General features: G+C 56.5%; 1 protein-coding gene across 1 annotated transcript; it reads left to right on the plus strand.

Moving 5' to 3' along the window:
* Window positions 1–107: 107 nt before the first annotated feature.
* POLR2A (RNA polymerase II subunit A) lies at window positions 108–23,281 on the plus strand. The gene is made up of 29 exons (XM_082707999.1): window positions 108–979; window positions 8,691–8,823; window positions 8,964–9,100; window positions 9,193–9,366; window positions 9,456–9,737; window positions 9,964–10,125; window positions 10,221–10,441; window positions 10,599–10,731; window positions 11,150–11,274; window positions 11,383–11,593; window positions 12,722–12,931; window positions 13,018–13,186; window positions 13,371–13,465; window positions 13,600–13,803; window positions 13,920–14,142; window positions 14,512–14,695; window positions 15,093–15,264; window positions 15,353–15,458; window positions 15,552–15,757; window positions 18,372–18,596; window positions 18,740–18,986; window positions 19,187–19,287; window positions 19,962–20,066; window positions 20,153–20,335; window positions 20,579–20,782; window positions 20,927–21,113; window positions 21,221–21,334; window positions 21,478–21,627; window positions 21,726–23,281. Exons 1-29 carry the CDS (start codon window positions 887–889, stop codon window positions 22,880–22,882), a joined length of 5,913 nt encoding a protein of 1,970 aa, XP_082564125.1. The 5' UTR covers window positions 108–886; the 3' UTR covers window positions 22,883–23,281.
* Window positions 23,282–26,254: the final 2,973 nt, after the last annotated feature.

The following is a 26,254-nucleotide window of genomic DNA, read 5'->3' on the forward strand; positions in this document are numbered from 1 at the left end:
ATTCAGCGTGGCTACTGCATATTCATGAGCAAGGACGGCCCCCGGCGCTCCACACCCTCCCCCTCCCGGAACCCTCTTGGGAGGATCCGACCGGCCCCGCCTCCTTCATTACCGATTCGCAGAACAGACCATTTTCCAGCGGAGGGAAGGGGGGTAAATATTCATGGGAGACTTTTGCTGAGGACGAAAGCACGGTCCAACCTAGAATAAAAGCGGCCTGTATTCCACCTCGGTTCTTTAAACTTAAATCTCAGGGCGGGAGGGAGCAGAACGGGCAGGCGGCGGGGTAAAACACGTTCCCCTCGCCCGCGTCCCTTCTAAAGGTCGCCCAACCAGGGAGCCGGGGAGGGCCGACCAACGACTCGGGCGCGCGCTCCGTGCAGGCCAGCGCAGTCGACCCCGTAGCGCAAGGGAGGGCGGGAAAGGAAGGGGCGGGGATGTAGGGGCGAGTCTATAAAGGGCGTCATTCGGCCAGTTCGCTCCTCAGAAGCGCCGAGAGCGCGGCCGGGACGGTTGGAGAAGAAGGCGGCTCCCGGAAGGGGGAGAGACAAACTGCCGTAACCTCTGCCGTTCAGGAGCCCGGTTACTTATTTATTCGTTACCCTTTTTCTCCTTCCTCCCCCCCGAAACCTTTTCCTTCCCCCCCTTTCTTTTTTTCCTTTTTGGGAGACGAAAAATCTCCGGAAAGGGGGAGGAGAGCTCCTTTCGCTCCTTTTTCACTTCCCCGCCTCCTTCCCTCCCCCACCTCTCCCTCCTCCGGCTTTTTCCTCCCAACTCGGGGAGGTCCTTCCCGGCGGCCGCCCCGACGGGGTCTGAGCACCTAGGCGGAGGCGGCGCAGGGTTTTTGTAGAGAGGTTTGCGCCTGCGCAGCGCGCCGGCCTCCGCGATGCACGGGGGCGGCCCCCCCTCCGGGGACAGCGCATGCCCGCTGCGCACCATCAAGCGAGTGCAATTCGGAGTCCTCAGTCCGGATGAACTGGTAAGCGGTGGTGCCCTCTACTCCCTGCCGCGGCGCGGGCGGGGCCCGACGGTGGCCGCCAGGGGGACGGGCCGCCAGAGCCGAGTGTCGCGAGGGTGTGAGCGAGCTCGGCGCTGGGTCCGGGATGGGGGCCGGGACGCCGCCGCTGGCGGGGGGCAGATCGGGTCCCCGACGCCGAACGACGGTTGATCATCCCGGGGCTGGGGTGGCGGGGCGCTGAGCAAGTTCGGATGCGAAGCTGGACCCCACATCTTTGTTCCCCCGCCCCCTTCCACACTATTCACTGGACGCCCGCTGTGTGATAGATGCGACAGATACTGAGGTCGTGAAGCCGGAGGAGACGCAGGAGGACCCTGCCTTCCACTGGCAGTGTCCGTGGGAGGGGGCGGCCAACAGTCAACATACAAATAAAGGAGCAAACCAGACAGCTGAGTTCTTGTCTAGTGCTTTGGATGGAGGGAAGGGGAGTTGCCGAGGAGTGAGGCTTCTGTGGGCCGGGTGATGTCAGGGTGCGGGAAGCCCCCTCTGGGGAGGTGGTGCTTCCTGGATGAAGAGGAGGCAGCCAGTTCTCTGGGCCACAGATCCCAGACCGACAGCTTGTCAGACGGAGGAGACAGCAGGTGCAAAGGGCCCGGGGGAGCCATGAACTTGGTGTGTCCCAGGGGCGGGAAGAAGTGCCAGTGGGACTGGGGTTTAGAAGGGTGAGGAGAGTTAGTAAAACGGGCTGGAGAGACATGAGGGTGGGCATGCCTGGTGGGATGTTGTAAGTCATAGTAAGGAACCTGAGTTTAATTTCATTTTGAAGAGGAAGCCTTTGGAGAATTGTAAGCCAGAGAGTGACCTCAAGTTTACATTCAAAACAAAACTAGTAGTGCTTTGGTTGCCCTCTGAAAAGCTGATTGTGGGGGAGGGCTAAGGAGGAGGGTGGGAGAGATCAGGGAGGAGGGGGTTTTGGGGAAGAGCTGCTGGTGACTGGACTCCTTTGTGGAGTGAGCTGGCGGGAGCCAGGTGTCTGGGGAGAATGGCCGCGTTTGTGGATGGAGACCTTTTTGCTGGAGGACAAGGCATAGCTGCTTGAGAGTTAGTCAGGAGTTAGAGCCTCCTGAGCTCACATCATACCAAACCATAAATTCCAGATGCAGTTAAGCTTTAACTCCAAAAAGCAAAACTGCAGAGCTCCAGCGCAGTAGAGAAGGCTTGTGGGGGCTGATTCCAGGGGCAGAACCCCTTCGTGGTAATGAATGAGTGAATTAGCGGTAAATTTTGAGTGCCTGTCATGTGGCCAGGCACTGAGCGAAGCGTTTTTTCTTTTAAGATTTTAAGTAATCTCTGCACCATAACAAGGGCCCAAACTCACAACGCAGAGATCAGGAGTCACATGCCTCTCCGACCAAGCCAGTCAGAAGCCCCAGCATTTTGTATACAAGGAAGAACAGGGCATGTTTCACTGTGTAAAAATAAGAGCCACTTGTCTTTTTCAGGGGCACCATGGACACCTAAGAGACAGTTTGGGAAACGATATTTGCACTGTGGTAGTCAAGGTTTGGTTTCTTGATACACAGGGACCACTTACAAATCAGTAGGAAAAGCACACACCTACACAAACAAATAAAGGATACAAATCAGCAGCTCCCAGAAGTTACAAATGGCCAATAAAAAGATACTAATAAAGACATGCAAATTAAAGTTTTTTCCTTTATCTGATCTTTTCTCTGCTGGCCAGTATTGGGAAGTAGGCATGCTTACATATGGTTGGTAGCAGGATAAACTGTTAACAGCCTTTTTAGGGGACAGTCTGACAGTTCTGTCCATCGTTTGATGTTTGTTCTTTGGTCTAGCATTACCACTTCTAAAATTTTGTCCTTAAAGAAAAAGCTTTGAATTTCTCTTCTCAAGCATGCCCTTCCCCGGGTCTTGCCTGGTTTAGCAAGCACACAGTGGCCATACCATTTCCCTGCTAACTCAGGCCAGACACTTGAAAGGCATCTTTATCTTTGCTACTTCTCCTCACAACTTCCCCTTGGTCCGTCTGTCAGTCTGTCAGCTTTGCCTTTCAAACCTGCCTGGAATCTGGCCATTTATGACCATCTCCATCTGGACCACCTTGTCCCAGCCCACCATCCTCTTTCCCATGAGCTCTGCAGTAGCCCTACCCCTTCACTGTTCCTTCCGCTGTTCTCAGAGCTGCTAGAGAGCTCTTTTTTTATCGTGTCTCCCCCGCACGGAATACTCTGAGAGGATCCACACTGCTTACTCGGAGCTGTAGTGAGGTCCTGGCTAATCTGGCCCCGCCTGCCTCTCCAGCCCATTACCAACCAGACTCCTCTTTGGGTCTTTACAAGGACCTGCCTGTTCTTCCAACACCGCGAGTTCAGTTCTGCCTCAAGGGCTTTATTACTCCCTGTTCCTGCTGCTTAGCACAGCATTGCCCAGACCTACCCAGGCTTACTCCTTTCTGTCCTGTCGTTAGCACGACTGTCCTGAGCACCCTGTTTAAATAGCATTCCCCCTGCATCCTGTAACTCCTGGTCTTAATTTTAAGTAATCTCTACACCGTGTTGGGTTCCAATTTACAACCCCAGAATCAAGAGTTGCATGCTTCTGGCGCCTGGGTAGCTCCATCGTTAAGCCTCTGTCTTCAGCTCAGGTCATGGTCCCAGGGTCCTGGGATCCGTCCTGCATCAGGCTCCTGCTCAGCAGGAAATCTGCTTCTCCCTCTCCCACTCCCCCTGCTTGTGTTCCCTCTCTCGCTCTCTCTGTCAAATAAATTAAAAATCTTAAAAAAAAAAAAAAAAAAAAAAAAAGTTGCGTGCTCTTCTGCCCGAGCCCATGGGGAGACCTCTGACGCCAGTCTTGACTTTATTTTACTGTGTGTTTTGGCATTGTCTGAGAGGATCTGTTTTTCTGTTTCTTGCTCTCTCAGGAGAATATAAATTTCACGAGGGACCCCGTGCTCGCCTTTGTAATTTCAGGATTTCAAAGTGTGCCTGGTACATAATCATGGTGTAATGAGAATGAGTTAAATTAGTGAGTGAAGGAAGTAATTGGAAAGGACACAAAGAAATGTGTAGAAGGGTTTTCATTACAACATTGTTTGGATATGATACTGCTTGAAATTATAAATTGTCTCCATATTTACCGATAGGAGTTCTGTGGAGTTACCTCGGGGTGTGCTCTTAGACTAGAACAGATCTTCCCAACAGGCTAAGTCCCCTGTTCCCAGACCGTGCTGTGCTCCTGCAGCAGGCTCAGTGAGAGATTGTAAGTTTTCAAGAGAAGTACAAGGTGAGCTACAGTCCGCCGTCCTGGGAACTGGGAGTTCCTGATAGTCTCCTTTCGACATTAGGTGGCGCCAAACCCCTTTCGGTGACGTCATTATCGCGGGGAAGCTGGGTCTTTAGCAGTTCCCAAATTCAGGCCAAAAAAATCAGGGTGGTGCTGTCCCCTCGGATTCCAAGATCTGCCAGGTTGTACCCGGCCCGACAGGTGTCAGAGTGTCATTGTGGTTATTTGGGAAATAAAAGCAATATTTCTTTAACATTGAAATCTCTATTTACAGGTGTTTTTGTAGATGGCTACAAAGTGGTAGGGGACATAGGTATTTGTTAAGTCATCTGGGCCTGGACCCTGGGAGTGCTGGGAAAGTTGCTGACGCACTTGAGCCCCCAAGGGCACTGTGAACCAAAGTTCAGGTATCTGAGAAGGAAGTTACCAGGATGCAGAGTGAGGCCGTGTTCTTGGAAGAGTGAGAACGTGTCTGCATTTTACAAACCCCATGGCTGACTGTTCACAAAACAGAGGCCGCCTCTGGTGGGGGCGCAGGGTAGGGGGGCTTTAATTTCTCCCTGTGGTGTTCGCAGCTGGGACAGTGCTCCTGTGTCTGAGGGAAGAGTAGATCGCTCCGCTGGGCGTAGGAGGGTTGGTAAGGGGCCTCTTGTGGAACAGGTGGTGTTTAAGAGTCGTGCGTTCTAGAAGTCATGGGGAAGGTGTATGTCAAGTCCTGAGGGCTCTTGGAATTCACTGTGAGACAGAGCTGTGGCCTCTGCCGTTATGTGGTTTGGATGTTGCGGAGTCCTGAGGTGGAGGTAGCCCTGGAGGGTCCTGCGCTCAGGCTCTCTGCAGAGCTGCTAGGAAGTCAGCAGAGCAGGGAGCCAGCCACGCTGGAACAAGTTGGCTCCTGTTCGTTACAGCAATTGTCTCCTGTGAATAGCACCAGATTATTTATTTATGCCCCAGTTTATTCCAAGAAGAATTTAGAACATACTATACCCTTCTAGATGTGCCCTATGTTGGTGGACCAGAAGCTTATTCTTGTCTTCAAGTTATTTATAATCCCGGGGTGAGGGTGCCTGGGGGTCTCAGTCACTTAAGCGACTGCCTTCAGCTCAGGTCATGTTCCTAGGGTTGTGGGATTAAGTCCCTCATTGGGCTTCTTGTTCAGAAGGGAGCCTGCTTCAACCTCTGCCTGCTGCTCCCCCTGCCTGCACCATCTCTCTCTCTCTTTCTCAAACAGATAAATAAATCTTTAAAAAGGGGGGGGCGCCTGGGTGGCTCAGTGGTTTAAAGCCTCTGCCTTCGTCTCAGGTCATGATCCCAGGGTCCTGGGATTGAGCCACGTATCGGGCTCTCTGCTCAGCAGGGAGCCTGCTTCCCCCTCTCTCTCTCTGCCTGCCTCTCTGTCTGTCAAATAAATAAATAAAATCTTAAAAAAATAAAAAGGGATTAAGGGTGGGATTTCCTGCACACTGTACAAGTGTTTACTGGCGCCGTGCTAGGTGCTGACAGAAAGCAAAGGAAACCTGATCCTTGCCCTCGAGGGTTGCAGTCCAGTGGGAGAGTCAGATGAGTAAATAGGAACGGATGTTGGGGCCCAGAGCCCTGCTGGCATGTGGGGTGGGACGGACTCCATCCCAGGACCCTGGATTGTGCCCTGCACCAGAGGCAGACCCTTATCTGAGCCACGCCGGGTGCTCTTAAGATTTTATTCTTCAGTAATCTCTATGTCCACCGTGGGGCTTGGACTCAGGACTCCAAAGTCAAGTCACATGCTCCACCCCTGAGCCAGCCAGGTGCCCCTTAAGAGAAAGAATATTTGCTGGGGATCTGCGGCAGGCATCTGTCCTGCGGCCTTGGGCAGCTCCTGGGAGCAGCCACCCCTCAGAACGCTAAATAACCCTTGTCAGACAACACCGGGTGCCTGACCCCTCTCACATAGGTAGCGAGAAGAAGGGTTGGGGGCTAACGTGGTTTGTATATAATCCAAAGTGACAGTTAGTTACCTTGTGGTAGGGAGAGAGTCCAGAACCTTCCAAGACAGCTCCTGGCCCCATCTTGATGCTTGGAAGCAGAAGAGTCCTTAGCAGGTGGGTGGCTTGGTGGGCACAGCAGTCCGTCTTTTCTCCAGGCTCTCTGAAGGCACTTCCAGCAGCCGGGGGCCCTGGCAGTTGAGATCAGTGTAACAGACAGTCACCAGGAGCCGTGAGACCCAGGAGGACAGAGAGATGCTGGCCGCTGGGAGATGCTGGTACTCTCCAGGGAAGCAGCGGTGGGGGGTTAGAGAAGTGCAGAGGCGCTCATTTCTGTCCTGCTGTCCTGCTGATCGCAGGAGGGTGTGAAGACTGGATTTCCGTGTAGAAGGCGCCCCAGCTGTGGGGGTGGGTGGAGAGAGGCAGGCTGGCCGCCTGGGGAGCCCCTGATGCCAACCCACAGGTAGGCCCAGCCTGAGGCAGTGGCTGGAGGCTCCGAGGCTGGTGGGAGGTGCAGACAGCCGTGCCAGGTGCTGGGGCAAGATCAGATCAGGGTGGGTGTTTTCCTGAGCGCCTGCCTCGTCCTGGGCTTAAGCAGGTCCAAGACATTACTTGGTCCCGGGTGACAGAGCCGGGAGGCGGACCAGAGGCCTCCAGCTCCAGCCCACGCCCAGGTAACCAGTCTGTCTGTTAGAGCCTGGGAGAGCGAGGAGGGAGTGCAAGTGCTGGAGAGGGAGAAGCAAGAGCCCCTGCTGAGGAGGGAGCCCGTCGCGGGGCTCCATCCCAGGACCTGCAGATGATGACCTGAGCTGAAGGCAGACGCTCAACTGACTGAGCCCCCCAGGCGCCCCTTGATTCAGTAAATAGTTTGATATATGAATCTGGAGTTTAGGAGAAAGGGGAGGTGGAGATCCGGGCGTCACCGGGGTAGAGGGAGCACTGGGGATGGCAGGCCCGCTGCCTCGAGGGTGTGAATGAGCTGAAACCTGGGGGCAGAGCGGAATTTGAGGGACAGTGGGAAGCAGAGGAGCCGGGGAAGGAGATGAAGTTGGAAGGGCGGCAGGGTCTCCCATGCAGGCGGTCCCTGTGTCTTAGGCAGACGAGCTCTGAGTGGGACGGTGTGCGGGGCAGGGGGCCGCTCCTCAGTCTGTTGGGCCTGCTTTCAGGGCTGCGGCGCTGGCGGTGGCGGGGGGCATGGATCACTACTGTGGGCCAGCAGGGGCTCCCTTCCCTTTGCCGCCCCCCACCCACTCACCCCCACCCCCATGATGCCGTGGAAACAATGCACAGCGATCCTGGCTCTGCCGCTTTCTAGCTGCCTGTCCTTCAACCTCTGGTGTCGTCATCTGTGAGATGCGGACAGTGATGCGTGTTTTACCAGTTAGCTGTGCAGACCAGACGAGTCCCCTAGTGCTGCGCTGCTCCCCAGAAGGCGAGTCCCAGGGAGGCAAGCATCGTGTCGGCGCCGCAGCTCGGAGTAGCAGGACGGTTGTGTATTGGGCGGACAGGATTGGGTTTGAGTCCTGGCCCCCGGAGGTGGAGGCCTTGGACAAGTCAGGTGACGCAGCCTCAGCCTCCTCCTGTGTGAGCGACAGGACCTCATTCCCAGAAGGTGAGCCGATCAGTGTAGAGAAACAAGCTGCGCAGAGGGCGGTTGGCCCGGCACGAGGGGGACACGCAGGTCGAAGCTTTTCTTAAGTTTAAATTTGTCTCTTTGGAAGTTTAGTAGGTCAGACCCAGCTAATGTCAAAGTCCTTGGCTTTCAGTGTGAGAGAACTAAGGCTTCCTCAGCCCACCTCTTGGCCAGACCTGCTTCTGAGCCCCTCTGTCACCTGCTCCAGTCCCAGCCTCCCTCCCCCAAGGGGTCCCTCAAGTCAGATGCCCCGGGGCACCCTTCTGCTCCAGCACCTGCCTCCCCCATCTCATCCCAGGATCTCCAGCTGAGCAAGGATGGGGTCGGGCTGCTGGGGCCTCGGGAAGGAGGTGATGAGGACAGGGACGAGCAGTGGCGGGCTTCAGGAGCTGAAGCTAAGGGCCAGTCGTGTCTTGGCAGGCTGCAGCACTGTCCCCTGCCAGGGACCGGATTCAGGGCTTGATTTCAGCTTTGGGGAAGAAACAAGGCATTGGTTTTTTTTTTTTTTTTTTTTTTTTAAACTCCTCCTTGAAACAACTTACTTCTTTTGGGGGGTAAATCCTATGGATGTCAGTGATCTGGCATTGAACCAGAGGGGTGTGTGGGGTTTGAGGCAGGGAGATTGGCAGCTTATATGGAGGCCAGGGTTGGCTGCACACAAGTCCTTAGCACCCTCGCCCACCCGGACAGAGACCAGGACCCCCAATACTTGGCGCTGGAACCCCCAGAGCCTCCTTCTTTGAGGCCTTTGTATGCGAAGGCTGGAAACCAGGAATCCTATTTAGTTGTCACTGTTTTTTGTTGGGATTTTTTTTTTTTTTTTTTTCTGTAGAAACGAATGTCTGTGACAGAGGGCGGTATCAAATACCCCGAGACCACAGAGGGAGGCCGCCCCAAGCTTGGGGGGCTGATGGACCCGAGGCAGGGGGTGATCGAGCGGACCGGCCGCTGCCAGACCTGTGCGGGTGAGTGCTGGGGGCTGGCGGGGGGTCCCCATGGGACAGCGGGAAGCTTGGGTCCTTGGCCACCAGGCCCAGGGGTGGGGACCCTTGGGGACCTCTGAGGTGCCAGCCAGGATGAGGGTCTGAGGTGTGTGTCCCCGCAGGAAACATGACGGAGTGTCCTGGCCACTTCGGCCACATCGAGCTGGCCAAGCCCGTATTCCACGTGGGCTTCCTGGTGAAGACGATGAAAGTGTTGCGCTGCGTCTGCTTCTTCTGTTCCAAGCTGCTCGTGGACTCCGTGAGTGGAGTTGGGCCCTGGCCTGGAGGAGGGGTAGCTCCGTGAGGGGACCGAGGCACAGCCCGGCCGACCCTCCTCTGCTCTGTCCCCAGAACAACCCAAAGATCAAGGACATCCTGGCCAAGTCCAAGGGGCAGCCCAAGAAGCGGCTGACGCACGTGTATGACCTGTGCAAGGGCAAGAATATCTGCGAGGGTGGTGAGGAGATGGACAACAAGTTCGGGGTGGAGCAGCCGGAGGGCGACGAGGATCTGACCAAAGAGAAGGTAGCGGCCGGTGGGATCACCAGGGCGGGGGGCAGGCTGGTGGAGGGCCAGTGAGGTCTCGGCGCTCACGGCCCCTCTGTCCCTGACAGGGCCATGGTGGCTGCGGGCGGTACCAGCCCCGGATCCGGCGCTCGGGCCTGGAGCTGTACGCGGAGTGGAAGCACGTCAACGAGGACTCCCAGGAGAAGAAGATCCTGCTGAGTCCTGAGCGAGTGCATGAGATCTTCAAGCGCATCTCGGATGAGGAGTGCTTCGTGCTGGGCATGGAGCCCCGTTATGCGCGGCCCGAGTGGATGATCGTCACCGTGCTGCCTGTGCCCCCGCTGTCCGTGCGGCCCGCCGTGGTGATGCAGGGTTCTGCCCGCAACCAGGTCAGCGGCTCCCGGACTGCGCCTCTCCGTGGGGTGGCCGGCCCCAGTGGCGGGAGGCCCTGGGTTGGGGGCAGGCACGGGCAAGAGCCCTGGGGTGGAATGCGGGGGCCCAGGTGACCGAGCCACCTGATGGCCCTGTGCATTGGCATGAGGCCCATGGTGTGGCTGGAGGTCATGGCGGTGCTTCCTTGTGCGGGTCGGTGACCGTGCAGACCTCTGGCCACAGGACGACCTGACGCACAAGCTGGCGGACATCGTGAAGATCAACAACCAGCTGCGGCGCAACGAGCAGAATGGCGCGGCAGCGCACGTCATCGCCGAGGACGTGAAGCTCCTGCAGTTCCACGTGGCCACCATGGTGGACAACGAGCTGCCTGGCCTGCCCCGCGTGAGTCCCCGCACCGCCCACCCTGCACCCGAGTGGGAGGCGGCATGGGGGTGTCCGGGCTGACCGCGCGGTGCGCCCACCCCATCTCCTCACAGGCCATGCAGAAGTCGGGGCGCCCCCTCAAGTCCTTGAAGCAGCGGCTGAAGGGCAAGGAAGGCCGAGTCCGAGGGAACCTCATGGGCAAGCGCGTGGACTTCTCAGCGCGCACCGTCATCACCCCCGACCCCAACCTCTCCATCGACCAGGTGGGCGTGCCTCGCTCTATCGCTGCCAACATGACCTTCGCAGAGATTGTCACGCCCTTCAACATCGACAGGTGGGCTTGGCCTCCAGCTGGGATGGGGCAGAGGGGCGTGGCCAGGGGGACACATGTGGGGAGCTGGGAGCCCGGAGCAGAGAGCGCTTTCACTGGGGTGCGGGCGGCAACAGGGCTTCGGAGAGCTCTGTGCTCAGCGCACCTCTGCTCTCTGTAGACTCCAGGAGCTGGTACGCAGGGGGAACAGCCAGTATCCGGGGGCCAAGTACATTATTCGGGACAATGGCGACCGTATCGACCTGCGTTTCCACCCGAAGCCCAGTGACCTTCACTTGCAGACCGGCTACAAGGCACGTGGCAGAGCGGGGGCCTCTGAGGCTGTCCTGTTCCTTATGGTTCAGGCCTGGGGTATCTCTAAAAGACCCCTGCTGTCCTCAGCAATCTGCGGTGGCTAGGGCGGGGAGTGCGCTGGCCCGAGTGTGGTGCCCTGGGTGTATATGGCCGGGCCAGGGAGGCGCGGAGCAGAAGGCTCCGAGTGCAGAGTGTCTGGGTATCCGCCACCACCACCACTGCCCCGGCACCAGAGATCCTTGAGGCTGGGCAATGCTGTCCTTTGTTCAGTGGCGTCCGGCCCAGAGGGCTCGTCACTGTGTGTTCCACATGAAATTGCGCCCTTCCATCTTCTCTTTCCAGCTGCAGAGCATTTCTGGCCCACGGCCTCTTGCTTGTAGCAAGCCCCCTCCTCTGAGCCTCCGCTTGCCTCCCTAGGTGGAGCGGCACATGTGCGACGGAGACATCGTCATCTTCAACCGCCAGCCGACTTTGCACAAAATGTCCATGATGGGGCATCGGGTCCGCATCCTCCCCTGGTCTACTTTCCGCTTAAATCTGAGGTCCGTCCCCTGGCCGTGGGCGACGGGTGGGGCCGAGCGGCTGGGGCTGAGCAGCTGCCTGACATTTCCCTGCGGCAGTTCCGAGCCTGCTTCTCTCGGTCACTGCAGTGTGACGACTCCTTACAACGCTGACTTCGACGGGGACGAGATGAACTTGCACCTGCCCCAGTCCCTGGAGACGCGGGCGGAGATCCAGGAGCTGGCCATGGTGCCACGCATGATCGTCACCCCCCAGAGCAATCGGCCGGTCATGGGCATCGTGCAGGACACGCTCACGGCCGTGCGCAAATTCACCAAGAGAGACGTCTTTCTGGAACGGGTGCGTGCTCCTGTGGAGGGGGCCCGGCTCGGATGGGCGCTGTGACCGGGGTGGTGAGGGGACATTGGGGAGGAAGAGCTGGGACGTGTGCGTTGACCTGCCCCACACCAACCTCTGTGCCCGGCAGGGGAGGGGAGGTAGTTAGGACGGTCAGGGGCCAGAAACGGTTTATGGTTTTAATGCCCAATTCAGCTTTTTATTTTGTTTTTTCCCCATTTAATTTTTTTTTTAATATTTTATTTATTTATTTGACAGACACAGATCACAAGTAGGCAGAGAGGCGGGTAGAGAGAAAGGAGGAAGCAGGCTCCCTGCTGAGCAGAGAGCCCGATGCGGGACTCGATCCCAGGACCCTGAGATCATGACCTGAGCTGAAGGCAGCGGCTTTAACCCACTGAGCCACCCAGGCGCCCCCCCCCCATTTAATTTTTTAAGATATGTAATTTCAGGTACTGTTAGAAAGCAAAGGGGAAGGGAAACACATGATCTAATTATAGTTTTGTTTTTTATTTTTATTTTTTTAAGATTTTATTTATTTATTTGATAGATAGAGATCACAAGTAGGCAGAGAGGCAGGCAGAGAGAGAGGAGGAAGCAGGCTCCCCGCTGAGTGGAGAGCCCGATGCAGGGCTCGATCCCAGGACCCTGAGATCATGACCTGAGCCAAAGGCAGCGGCTTAATCCACTGAGCCACCCAGGCGCCCTATTTCTTTCTTTTTTGTTTGATTTTTTCTCTCTCTCTTTAAGATTTTATTTATTTATTTAACAGAGATCACAAGTAGGCAGAGAAGCAGACAGAGTCAGGGAAGCAGGCTCCCTGCTGAGCAGGGAGCCTGGTGTTGGGCTCAATCTCAGGACCCTGAGATCGTGACCTGAGCCAAAGGCAGAGGCTTCACCCACTGAGCCCCCCAGGCATCCCGGTTGTTTCATAATTATTAGAAGTAGTTTATGTTTATTGTTCAAGAGAAGAGGGACGCAGAGTCTCATGGTCATAATTAATATGTCATGAAAAGTTTGGGAAACCCTCTCCCTGGCGTCTGCCTCCCCAGTCTGCTCTCACCCATGGGTTCACTACCTTCCCCAGCGCGGCCCCAGGGCTGAAAGCTGCCGTTGCTTGTCCTGGTGCAGGGGGAGGTGATGAACCTGCTGATGTTTCTGTCCACGTGGGACGGGAAGGTGCCGCAGCCAGCCATCCTGAAGCCACGGCCCTTGTGGACGGGCAAACAGATCTTCTCCCTCATCATCCCCGGCCACATCAACTGTATCCGCACCCACAGTACCCATCCAGACGACGAGGACAGCGGTCCTTACAAGCACATCTCTCCCGGGGACACCAAGGTAGGATCCGACCTTTGCCTGGGTGGGGGCAGGATTTGGACAGGGGCACCACCGCGGGGGTCTCAAGTGAGGTGCTTTGTGAGCAGGTGGTGGTGGAGAACGGGGAGCTGATTATGGGCATCCTGTGTAAGAAGTCTCTGGGCACGTCGGCCGGCTCTCTGGTGCACATCTCTTACCTGGAGATGGGCCATGACGTCACTCGCCTTTTCTACTCCAACATTCAGACCGTCATCAACAACTGGCTGCTGATCGAGGGTGAGCGAAGAGCTCCAGTGAGCCCGCTCCTGGAGTCCAGACTCCCTCTTCTTCCCGTTCTTCTGTCCTTCGCTTTCCTGCTTGGATTTGGGGTCCCGCCGCCAAGGGTCTTGGCTGTGATTCCATTCCAGGTTTTGGGGGGGAGTGTAAGGAGGGTATTGGTGATGCCGCTCCATATTCCTAGGTCACACCATTGGCATTGGGGACTCCATTGCCGACTCCAAGACCTACCAGGACATCCAAAACACTATTAAGAAGGCCAAGCAAGATGTGATAGAGGTGAGTAGGAAGGCCGGCCGAGACCCAGTGACAGTCACTCCGACACGTGAAGGGGACGTCGGCGACAGCCGGGTAGGTATGCGGGGAGGGGGAGCAGAGCGGACGCCGAGCCCTGCCACCTCCCTCGCACCCAGGTCATCGAGAAAGCTCATAACAACGAGCTGGAGCCCACCCCAGGGAACACCCTGCGGCAGACCTTCGAGAACCAGGTGAACCGCATTCTCAACGACGCCCGAGACAAGACCGGCTCCTCTGCCCAGAAGTCCCTGTCTGAGTACAACAACTTCAAGTCTATGGTCGTGTCTGGGGCCAAAGGTTCCAAGATCAACATCTCCCAGGTGGGGAGCCTTGGCCTTCCCAATGCGGGCCGTGGAGGAGGTGTGACGGGTCGGCGTGCTAGGAATGTGGGCTCTTCAAGCAGAGGGAGTCAGGGGCATCCCCTGTCTTTCCCCAGGTCATTGCCGTTGTCGGACAGCAGAACGTGGAAGGGAAACGGATCCCGTTTGGGTTCAAGCACAGGACCTTGCCTCACTTCATCAAGGACGACTACGGGCCCGAGAGCCGCGGCTTCGTGGAGAACTCTTACCTGGCCGGCCTTACGCCCACCGAGTTCTTCTTCCATGCCATGGGGGGTCGCGAGGGGCTCATCGACACGGCCGTCAAGACTGCTGAGACTGGTGAGGCCTTCTGGCCCGGCTACTGCCAGGGGATCCCTGGAGTGGGCGTGGGGGAGTTCCTGGGCTGGGGATTTTGTCTCTCAAGGAAAGAGTAGCAGATGGAAGTCAGGAGCCAGGAAGGCGGCCCGCGGGACACGCACAGCCCCCCCGCAGCACTCCCTGGTGCAGGGACAGGGCCCAAGGTCTCTCACGACTTATCCCCTGGTGGCTGGTTCCCGGGGGCCCCCTCTAGGCCCTGCCTCCAGCAGGTGGTGGGCGCAGCGTTCATGGAGGGGCCGGGGGTGCCAGGGGGATGCTGTCTCGTGAGGGTCAGTGGGTGGAGGCGTTGGCACCCTCTGCACACGCGCTCATATCCCTCCCCCCGCGCAGGGTACATCCAGCGGCGGCTCATCAAGTCCATGGAGTCGGTGATGGTGAAGTATGATGCCACCGTGCGCAACTCCATCAACCAGGTGGTGCAGCTGCGCTACGGTGAGGACGGCCTGGCTGGCGAGAGCGTCGAGTTCCAGAACCTGGCCACCCTGAAGCCGTCGCACAAGGCTTTCGAGAAGAAGTGAGGAGGCTGTGGTGGGTGGGTCCTGGCCATGGGGCTCTCAGCTGGCCTCCTAGGACACCCCTCCCTTCACGCAGAGATGCTGCTGGCCCAGCATGTGCCTTGCGGCCACCTGCCCTCTTAGGACCCTTTGTCCCTCCTGGTGATGGCAAGTACATGGTGGGGGCTGACCTGTGCCCAGTGGCATCCTAGTGCCCAATGGTGTCCTAGCAAGCTCAGGTGGCCTGGCCCCAGCTTGGGTCCTGCTGGCAGCCCTGGGGCCTAGACCTTGGATTTCTCTGCCCCGGACACTTTGCCGTGGATCCCCGTTCAGGACGTGCAGCTCAGAGCCTCTCAGTGCTCCTTGCAGGGATTGGGCCTGGGCTCGCCTGCTCCTGACCCCTCCTGCTGCCCGCAGATTCCGCTTTGACTACACGAATGAGAGGGCGCTGCGGCGCACCCTGCAGGAGGACCTGGTGAAGGACGTGCTGAGCAACGCCCACATCCAGAACGAGCTGGAGCGGGAGTTCGAGCGCATGCGGGAGGACCGGGAGGTGCTCAGGGTCATCTTCCCCACCGGCGACAGCAAGGTGCGTGAGACGGGTAGGCGGGGCCGGGGCGCTGCTGGCCTTGTGTGGCTGTGCCCTGCTCGTGACACCCCCTGCCGCCCCTCTTCAGGTAGTGCTGCCCTGTAACCTGCTGCGCATGATCTGGAACGCTCAGAAAATCTTCCACATAAACCCCCGTCTGCCATCCGACCTGCACCCCATCAAGGTCGTAGAGGGTGAGTAGCAGCCTGGGGAACCCTGGGCCAGGCTGCAGGACCAGAGTGAGCCAGGCTGTGGTCTACCCTCTTTTGACCTCCGTTGGCCCCCAGGAGTCAAGGAGTTGAGCAAGAAGCTGGTGATCGTGAACGGGGACGACCCCCTGAGCCGGCAAGCACAGGAGAACGCCACGCTCCTCTTCAACATCCACCTGCGCTCCACACTCTGCTCCCGCCGCATGGCTGAGGAGTTCCGGCTCAGCGGGGAGGCCTTCGACTGGCTGCTCGGGGAGATTGAGTCCAAGTTCAACCAAGCCATTGTAAGTGGTGGTCTCAGCCCAGCCTCGCTTTCCTCTCCTCTGACCTGTGCACTCAGCTGGGCTCTGAGCGCAGCCTGCCTTCGCCCACCAGCGCCTGGGGGTGGCTCTTGGTCACTGAGGGTCTGTGCTTTGCCAAGTCCCACTTGGGGGGCTTTGTGCCCCTTCCCTGGCGGGCTGTTTCCATGACGCAGACACAGACACTGGGCCTTGGACAGATGGGTGACGACTCCAGGATGGGCAGTCCTACCGGAAAGAAGCCATGTGGCTGGGATGGGAAATGGGAGGGTTGTTCTTTCTTTTCTGAAAGTGCCTGGTGTGTGCAGAATTCCGGTGTAGGTGGAGGTAAGGGACTGGGGGAGTGAGCAGGAAAGAGATTCAGACATATTGGGAGAGACCATCGCTGTCTCTAAGGGAGGTTTTTACAGGGCAGTGGGAAGATAGAAATGTCTTACAGGCTTGGCTCTGAATACATGCACGGTAATCCAGTTTTATAAATGAAATAATTAAAACACATCAGGAAACACTATAGAACGTGATTGAAAGAAGGAAGGCTTAAGTGAGCAGAAGGACATCGGGTGTTTGAGGATTACAAGATTTGTGCTGCTAAATGGCCATAATCCCCAAAGTGATCTACAGACCCAGCACTGTCTCTGTCAGAGCCCAGCTGCCTTTTTTGCAGAGATGTATAAGCTGATCCTAAAATTTATAGGGAATTGCAGAGGATTCAGAGTAGCCAGACAGTTTGGGAAAACAACAAGATTGGAGGACTCCCACTTTCCCGATTTCATATATCCCCATAGAGCTGCACATCTCAGAAACGCGCGGTGCTCACATGAGGATGTAGAGACAGATGCACGGAACTCAAGTTGACAGCTTGCGAGTTAAACTATCACATTTACAGTTGTTGTTTTTTTTTTTAAGATTTTATTTATTTATTTGACAGATAAAGACAGCAAGAGAGGGAACACAAGCAGGGGGAGTGGGAGAGGGAGAAGCAGGCTTCCCACTGAGCAGGGAGCCCAATGCGAGGCTCGATCCCAGAACCCTGGCATCATGACCTGAGCTGAAAGCAAACGCTCAACGACTGAGCCACCCAGGGGCCCCTACAGTTGTTACATTTTTGCCGAGGGTGCCAAGTCTTTGCACGGGAGAAAATAAGTCTTTTCAACAAATGATATTGGGGACCTCACTGGGTTCTTCAGTCCATTAATCCAATTCTTGGTTTCAGCTCAGGTCATGGTCTCAGGGGCTATGAGATCAAGCCCCATGTTGGGCTCTACACTCAGCTCGGGGGATGGGGGGGCTCTGCTTGGGATTCTCTTGCCTTGCCCTCCCCCATGCATGCTCCATTTCTTTCTCAAATAAATAAACTTTAAAAAGTAGTAGTGCTGGGACAGCTAGGCATACACGGGCAAAATGCTGAAGTTGGATCCTTACCTCGCGCTGTGTAGAAAAATTGCTTCAAAATACGTTGAAGATCTACGTGTAAGAGCTCAAGCTATAAAAAGTTCTAGAAGAAAACGTGGAGTAAATTTTCATGATCTTCGATTAGACAGCGGAGTCTTTGGTTAGACACCGAAAGCATCTGGCTAAAGAGCACCAAACAAGACAGATTGGGCTTTGGCCACATGAAAATCCTGTGCTTCAGAGAACACCAGCAAGAGAGTGAGAAGATGATCCAGAACAGCAGGGTAAGCTTTGCCATCATCTTGCATGAGGAATACACAAAGGACTGCTGTGAGTCAGCAGCAACAAAGAGAGCTTAAGCCTTGGATAGACACCTTCCCACAAAGAAGGTGGGAAGTAAATGCATGAGAAGAATTGGTCAGTGTCATGAGTCTCCCAGGAAACGCAGCTGCAGCCCAGTGAGCCACCACATCGTGCCCCTCAAATTAGGATGGAAAGAGGCTCTGGGTGAAGCCATGGAGCCGTGAGAATTTTCCTGGGCCGCTGCTGCGGGCGGTGCAGCCACTGTGGGGCCGCTGGGGGTCACGGGCCGCTGATCCTCTGAAGAGTGGACACGGGTACTGTTTGAACCAGCAGATCCACTCCTAGGAACATACCCAAGACTGGACAGCATGTGCACAAAAACGCAGCACACAGACGATCGTGGTTCGCTCATAACAGCCACGCTGTGGAAACAGCCAGAACATCTGTCCGTGGATGGGTAAGCAGGACTGCCAGCACCGTACAGAGGAGCGTCCTGTGATCGGAGCAGCGAGGTGCGGAGCCGGAAGACAGCGATGAGCCTCTGGTTGCCGTGTGCGCGGAGGCCATGTGCACTAGGACTCTCGCGGGAAGGTGGCTGATGGCGTGTGGTCGTGACCTCAGTGAACAGAAACTTTGGGGAGTCCCCCACTTGGAGCACTGATGTGACCTGGTGTGCAGCCCGTGACTTGAGCACACTCTAGAAGTTAGGGTCTCAGGTGGCCCAGGGCCGCCCCCCAGGCGTGTGGCGCGGAAGGTGAGGAGGAAGGGGCATGCGAATCCGACTCGCTGTGTCAGGTTCCTGTCCTGTCCCAGCACCCATGTCACTGTGCTGACTGCAGCTTGTCGTCCCTCGCCGGAAGGAAAGTGCTCACTTTCTGTGATGCCGGCTTTTCTTCTTCCATAGGCCCATCCTGGGGAGATGGTGGGTGCCCTGGCCGCACAGTCCCTTGGAGAACCTGCCACCCAGATGACCTTGAACACCTTTCACTATGCCGGTGTGTCTGCCAAGAACGTGACCCTGGGTGTGCCCCGTCTCAAGGAGCTCATCAACATCTCCAAGAAGCCGAAGACGCCTTCGCTCACTGTCTTCCTGCTGGGCCAGTCCGCTCGAGACGCTGAGAGGGCCAAGGTAGGGACTGGGTAGCTCGGCTTCTGGTGGGAGCAGGAGGGGGAGTGCTCTCGCCCTTGAATGCCTTCTCTCTGCAGGAAGGGCTTGCAGAAGCCTTCAGAGCCCCCTACATGTCTTATGTCCCCAATCCCTCTTGTTCCCAGGACATTCTGTGCCGTCTGGAGCATACGACACTGAGGAAGGTGACCGCCAACACAGCCATCTACTACGACCCCAACCCCCAGAGCACGGTGGTGGCAGAGGATCAGGAATGGGTGAATGTCTACTACGAGATGCCTGACTTTGACGTGGCCCGCATCTCCCCCTGGCTTTTGCGGGTGGAGCTGGACCGGAAGCACATGACCGACCGGAAGCTGACCATGGAGCAGATTGCCGAGAAGATCAATGCGGGTAAGACTACTCGGGCTCCGCATCTGTCCCGGCACCGCCTGCTGGTCCCCAGTGAGCCCCCCACTCTCCGCCTTCCATGGGCCTGCTCCATGTTACCCTTTCTTCTAGAGGGTTCTGGGAGGGGCAGGGGAAGGTGGGAGAGCGCCATCGGGGAGAGTCCCCCGGCCACCGTCCTTCTCACGGTCCCTCCTCTGCACCAGGTTTCGGCGATGACTTGAACTGCATCTTTAACGACGACAACGCGGAGAAGCTGGTGTTGCGCATCCGGATCATGAATAGCGACGAGAACAAGATGCAAGAGGTGAGGAGAACGGGGGGGGGGGGGGGGGGGGGGGGGACGGTGCCGGGCGGCCTCTCTGGCGACCAGAGGCATGAAAGCGGCGTGGAGGCTGGCTGGGATTTCCAAAACTTGTAGCAGCAAAATCATTTGAAAGTTGAGGTAGCAGCTGTGTGGCCCTGACAGGTGGCGTTGAAGCAGGGGCCTGTCCCCCTGTGAGGCTCCCCCGTGAGGGCGGAGAGCAGGGCTAGCGCATCTTGCGGAAGGCAGGTGATAGCAGGTGCCGCGGGCCCGGAGAGTGCACCAGAGCGGTGTCTTCAGTCCTGGGCACGAACACACGCTGAACTGTGGGAGAGTAGATCCAGAGATCCGACAGGAGAGGCCGGCTGCCCACGGGAGCCCTTTGCTGCCCAGGTGGTGGTCACTGCGAGCTGGGAGGGGCCGCAGGCGCCCTCGGGACCCTTGGAGTGTGCGAGCTTCTGAAAGCCTGTCGGGAAGGCGGGTTGTGGGAGCCTTCCCTGGGTCTCTCTCAGGATCGCGAAAATCGGCTAAAAAGTAACATCAGGGGGACCACGGAGGGCAGAGTCGGGCCTGACGTGGCTCTCAGGCCTCCCCAGGGCGGCTGTGGTCTGGGGTGAGGGTGGGGAGAGAGGAGGAGGGTGGAGGGTTCCAGGCCCTGGGCCTCGCTCTCGCTGCAGGAGGAGGAAGTGGTAGACAAGATGGATGACGACGTTTTCCTGCGCTGCATCGAGTCCAACATGCTGACTGACATGACCCTGCAGGGCATCGAGCAGATCAGCAAGGTCAGCGCACCCCTCCCTGCCAGCGCCCCCCCCACCGCCCCCTCTTTGCCACCCCTTCACCCCGCCGCTCACACTCTCCCCTGCAGGTGTACATGCACCTGCCGCAGACAGACAATAAGAAGAAGATCATCATCACAGAGGACGGGGAGTTCAAGGCCCTGCAGGAGTGGATCCTGGAGACGGACGGCGTGAGCCTGATGAGGGTGCTGAGCGAGAAGGACGTGGACCCCGTGCGCACCACGTCCAACGACATCGTGGAGATCTTCACGGTGAGCCCCCAGCGTGCCACTGCCCCGCTCTCTTCCTGGGATCCTGCGTGTCCAACAGGAAGCAGCCCCCGCCTTCTCTCTGGGCGTTCACTTGCTCACGTTTGTCCAAATCTGAGCCCAGGGTTGAGTGTGGACAGCTGCGACCCGTGATTGTCCCTCTGCGGGTCCGGGTGGCAGGAGGAGCTGGGGGAGAGCAGAGCTCCTCGGTCTTGTCCCATCACTCTGACCCCCACTGCCGGCCAGGTGCTGGGCATTGAAGCCGTGCGGAAAGCTCTGGAGCGGGAGCTGTACCACGTCATCTCCTTTGACGGTTCCTACGTCAATTACCGCCACTTGGCTCTGCTGTGTGACACCATGACCTGTCGAGGCCACCTGATGGCCATCACCCGACATGGGGTCAACCGCCAGGATACCGGGCCTCTCATGAAATGCTCCTTTGAGGAAACGGTAACGACGGAGCAGGGGGGTAGATGGAGAGGGGGCGGGGAGCACTGTGGGAAGACGGGGTGCACCAGAGTGACCTGGGCAGCAGCCCCTCGGAGCACGGGGTGTGGAGCTGTCTCACGGGCCCCCCGTCGGCTGGTCGTGCAGGTGGACGTGCTGATGGAGGCCGCTGCACATGGAGAAAGCGACCCCATGAAGGGGGTGTCGGAGAACATCATGCTGGGCCAGCTCGCCCCAGCTGGCACCGGATGCTTCGACCTCCTGCTCGATGCCGAGAAGTGCAAGTACGGCATGGAGATCCCCACCAACATCCCCGGCTTGGGCGCCGCCGGACGTGAGTAGCTGGACCCCCGCTGCCCAGACCTGGCCAGGGGGCAGGGGTGGGAGTGAGAAGGCTGGTCTCTGGGCGTGGTGCTCAGGAGTTCCCCTGCTTCTCCACAGCCACTGGCATGTTCTTCGGCTCAGCGCCCAGCCCCATGGGAGGGATTTCTCCAGCCATGACGCCCTGGAACCAGGGTGCAACCCCGGCCTATGGTGCCTGGTCCCCCAGTGTCGGTGAGTGACCCAGTCCGCAAAGAAGGGCCCCTGTCCGGGTCGTCAGGCGGGTAGGCTGTGGGGGTGAGGTGGTGCCTTACCAGGGAGCTCTGGGCACACTGCTGAGCTCCAACTCTGGTTTGAACTCCTGTTGTGCTTGGCAGGGAGTGGAATGACCCCGGGGGCAGCCGGCTTCTCCCCCAGCGCCGCCTCCGACGCCAGCGGCTTCAGCCCTGGCTACTCGCCTGCCTGGTCTCCCACGCCGGGCTCCCCAGGCTCGCCCGGCCCCTCCAGCCCGTACATCCCCTCGCCAGGTGAGCTGTCCCTGTCGGTTGGGGCCAAGTTCCTTCCTCCCCAATCCTTCCTTCAGGGTAACTTTCCATCGCTGAACTCTTGGCTTTTTCCCCCACAGGTGGTGCTATGTCTCCCAGCTACTCCCCGACATCACCCGCCTATGAGCCTCGCTCCCCTGGAGGCTATACACCTCAGAGTCCCTCTTACTCCCCTACCTCACCTTCCTACTCCCCCACCTCTCCATCCTACTCTCCAACCAGTCCCAACTACAGCCCCACGTCACCTAGCTACTCCCCGACCTCGCCCAGCTACTCCCCGACTTCGCCCAGCTACTCCCCGACTTCGCCCAGCTACTCCCCAACCTCTCCCAGCTATTCTCCAACTTCCCCAAGCTACTCTCCCACTTCTCCGAGCTACTCTCCGACCTCTCCCAGCTACTCCCCAACCTCTCCCAGCTACTCCCCAACCTCTCCCAGCTATTCCCCCACCTCTCCTAGCTACTCTCCCACGTCCCCAAGCTACTCTCCCACGTCCCCAAGCTACTCTCCCACGTCCCCAAGCTACTCGCCAACATCCCCAAGCTACTCACCAACCAGCCCTAACTATTCTCCAACCAGTCCCAATTACACCCCGACGTCTCCTAGCTACAGTCCGACGTCACCAAGCTACTCCCCGACTAGTCCCAACTACACGCCCACGAGCCCTAACTACAGCCCAACCTCTCCAAGTTACTCTCCAACTTCACCCAGCTACTCCCCAACCTCGCCAAGCTATTCCCCGTCAAGCCCACGATACACACCACAGTCTCCGACCTATACCCCGAGCTCCCCCAGCTACAGCCCCAGCTCCCCCAGCTACAGCCCGACCTCGCCGAAGTATACCCCCACCAGCCCCTCGTACAGCCCCAGCTCCCCAGAGTACACCCCGACCTCTCCCAAGTACTCCCCTACCAGCCCGAAGTATTCGCCCACCTCCCCCAAGTACTCACCCACTAGCCCTACCTACTCGCCCACCACCCCAAAGTACTCCCCAACATCTCCTACTTACTCGCCAACCTCTCCGGTCTATACCCCGACCTCCCCCAAGTACTCGCCCACCAGCCCTACCTACTCGCCCACCTCCCCCAAGTACTCACCCACCAGCCCCACCTACTCACCTACCTCCCCCAAAGGCTCTACCTACTCACCCACTTCCCCGGGCTACTCGCCCACCAGCCCCACCTACAGCCTCACCAGTCCGGCCATCAGCCCGGACGACAGTGATGAGGAGAACTGAGGGTGTGCGGGGCGCAGGGCAGCCCGAGCGGTGCCCTCGTGGGTCGCAGGCCCCTGGCCTGCTTCCCTTGTACATAGCGCCTGTGACAAAGTTCTTCGTTGATGTTCTGGTCCCATTTCCGCTGGGGCTTCTTGTCTTGTTCTCCAACTGTGCTGACTCAGAACCCACTCCTGGCTCTGGTGGTCTCCTTCCTGCCCCACCACCCCAGGCCTGTCCCCACATCGAGGCTCCCTCCTTGCCTGTGGCTTGATTGGGGGGAGAGGGGATGTTAACTTCTTAGGGGTAGTTCCTGCTGTGGGTCGTTCTAGCTGATCCTCGGGAAGAACAAAGCTAAAGCTGCCTTTTGTCTGTTATTTTATTTTTTGAAGTTTAAATAAAGTTTACTAATTTTGGCCAAAAGTGTGTCACATGGAGTGCGTCATTGTGGGCAGCACACCTGGGCCGCCGCCTGCCCGGGCCACTCCCTGCCACCGAGAGGCGGGCAGCCCAAGCTGACGGCTCTTCACTCTCTGAACGAGCACCTGCCACGGGCCACGTGCTGCTTTCTGCCAGCGTTATGGTCCCCCAGGGGGTGGCCCTTGCCCTCCGTTAAGGCACTGCTGGACGTAACAGCTTTTTAACCTTTGATTATCGTGATTTGGAAAAGTCCAGAAAGGTCCATGTGCTGTAGAAGCGGAAGTGTCCCCATCCTCCACACCACCACCAGGAGGCACATTTTCTTCCGGTATTTATCCTGCCCGTTTCTCAAGTCCCTTTTAACCACTTTTTGTTTGGGCCTCAAAGCAACAATGAGAAGGTTCTGGGTCCTGTAATAGCTTTGAAAGTGGCTGTGAAAGGATTCAGAGATAATTTGTTACTTTTGGCCACTCCATATTTTCTTCCATTAGTTTCCTGTTAATGCGTGTATCAGCTTCCTCCATTCCCTGCTAGATATTTCTGCTTTGCTTTGGATATATATATATTTTTTAAGATTTTATTTATCTGACAGACAAAGATCATAAATATGCAGAGAGGCAGGTAGAGAGACGGGAAGGAAAGCAGGCTCCCTGCTGAGCAGAGAGCTTGATGCAGGGCTCAATCCCAGGACCCTGGCATCACAACCTGAGCCGAAGGAAGAGGCTTTAACCCACTGAGCCACCCAGCCTTTGGATATTTTAAATCAATTTTTTTTTTTTAATCAGAATATTTCAGAGAACAGTATAGAACGTTAAGCCCAAAATCTAATTTGATCACTGAGGGTACAGGTTATAGATGCCATTTTGCCGTATTTAACCCCAATCTTAAATTGTTTCTAAAGAAATGACTTATTCTTGGGGCGCCTGGGTGGCTCAGTGGTTTGGGCTGCTGCCTTCGGCTCGGGTCATGATCTCAGGGTCCTGGGATCAAGCCCCGCATCTGGCTCTCTGCTCCGCAGGAAGCCTGCTTCCCTCTCTCTCTCTCTGCCTGCCTCTCTGCGTACTTGTGATCTCTGTCTGTCAAATAAATAAAATCTTTAAAAAAAAAAAAAAAGAAATGACTTATTCTTATAAGAAGAATATATATTTGTTATAAAAGATCCAAGCACCAAGAAAGAAAGAAACATCAAGTCTTCCCAAATCCCACCACCGAGGAGCATGAGCACCACCATGGTGAACGGAATTCCAGGCATATCCTGCTCGATCGCAGAGTGATAGAAAGTTAGAAATTGTTGAAGGGGAATGGGATTGCTTGAGTTTGGGCTGTGAGGATACCATGGACTGCCTTACAAACGGCCAGTATTTCTCACCACTCTGGAGGCTGGGGGATCCAAGGTCAAGGCTGCTGGCTTCTTGGTTCACAGATGGCCATCTTCTCCCAAGTTGGCAGAAGGCAGAGGAGTGAGGGAGCTTTCTGGGCTCCTCTCAGGGCATTGATCCCGATCATGAGGGCTCCACCCCCATGCCCTAAGCCCCTCCCCAGGGCCCCCCCTCCAGACACATTAGGGACTAGATTCTAGCCATGGGAATTTGAGGCAGACAAACATTAAGTCCATAGCGTGTGCTATGTAATAAATTTGATAATTTTTTAAGGAGAAAAAAGTGAATTCACCAATCTGCCAAATGTCATATCGCTACTTCTCCATGAGCACCATTCCTGACAGATCCCTCACCGTTAGGGTACGTTATGAAAACAAAACGAGTAAAGGAAAAGCAGAATCAGACCCACAGATACTGAGAACAAAATGATGATTGCGGGGGGAAGGGGAGGTCCAGACTTCCCCTAATGGAACGAATAGGACCTGGGGATGAAAGGCACAGCGGAGGGATGAGAGCCAGTGGGATCCTGATGGCCTCCTGAGGGGACAGGTGGCAGCCGCATGGGGGTGAGCATAGCAGCAAGTGCCAGTCATCCACTTACTACGTCACACCTCACACCGGCGTGACATTGCATGTCAACATCATAACATTTATGATAAATACATCATAAAACTATCCGCAGTTGGTAATGTTGGCTTATTTTTTTAAAACATTAGAAGTTCAGGGGCGCCTGGGTGGCTCAGTGGGTAAAGCATTTGCCTTCAGCTCAGGTCACGATCTCAGCGTCCTTCAGAATGTTAACTTAATGTATTAGAACTTCATATTAATGAAATCATAGCGTGGGTTCTTAGTGACCTGCTGCTTTTAGTCAACATTGTTTTAGAAATTCGTCCTGCTGAGGTTTTTAGCTACTCATTCTTTTTTAGTATCAGATCCACCTTCTACACTGGTCAGGTTATAGACCTCATCCTCGGGCCGCCCGGCCAGCTCGGTCAGGGGAAGCTGTGACTCCTGAGCTCAGGGTGAGTTCGATCCCCACCTGGGGGTGGAGATGACTTAAATAAATAAAACATTAAAAACATTAAAAGAGAGAAATGCATACTTATTCATTACTCTTTTCCAGTATCCTGCAGAAGTTTTTATAGCTTGGGATCTCACATCTAGGTGAATTTTAATCCACTTAAAAGTGACTTGTCTTGGGCACCTGGGTGGCTCAGTGGGTTAAGCCGCTGCCTTCGGCTCAGGTCATGATCTCAGGGTCCTGGGATCGAGTCCCGATTCGGGCTCTCTGCTCAGCAGGGAGTCTGCTTCCTCCTCTCTCTCTCTCTGCCTGCCTCTCTGCCTACTTGTGATCTCTCTCTGTCAAATAAATAAAATCTTAAAAAAAAAAAAAAAGTGACTTGTCTGGTGGAAAGAAGTGGTTTCATTGTGTTCCACATAAATAATCAGTGGTCCCAGCAAAATTTGTGAAGTTACTAACCCTGATCAAATGACGTTCTTTACCAAGGCATTTTCATAGGTACCTCCAAATGTTTCTAGATTCTTCGATCCCTTGGGTCTATTTTCTCTTCCTCTGTTTTTTTTTTTTTGTTTGTTT

Source organism: Mustela nivalis, assembly GCF_964662115.1.
Source record: "Mustela nivalis genome assembly, chromosome: 17".
Classification (NCBI taxonomy): Eukaryota; Metazoa; Chordata; class Mammalia; order Carnivora; family Mustelidae; genus Mustela; species Mustela nivalis.

Excerpts from the sequence above, each read along its gene's own strand:
- POLR2A (XM_082707999.1), top strand. The coding sequence starts at position 887 with ATGCACGGGGGCGGCCCCCCCTCCGGGGACAGCGCATGCCCGCTGCGC. Across the intron at positions 11,594-12,721 it reads GAGACGTCTTTCTGGAACGG|GGGGAGGTGATGAACCTGCT; the intron begins GTGCGTGCTCCT and ends GTCCTGGTGCAG. Across the intron at positions 20,783-20,926 it reads AATGCTCCTTTGAGGAAACG|GTGGACGTGCTGATGGAGGC; the intron begins GTAACGACGGAG and ends CTGGTCGTGCAG.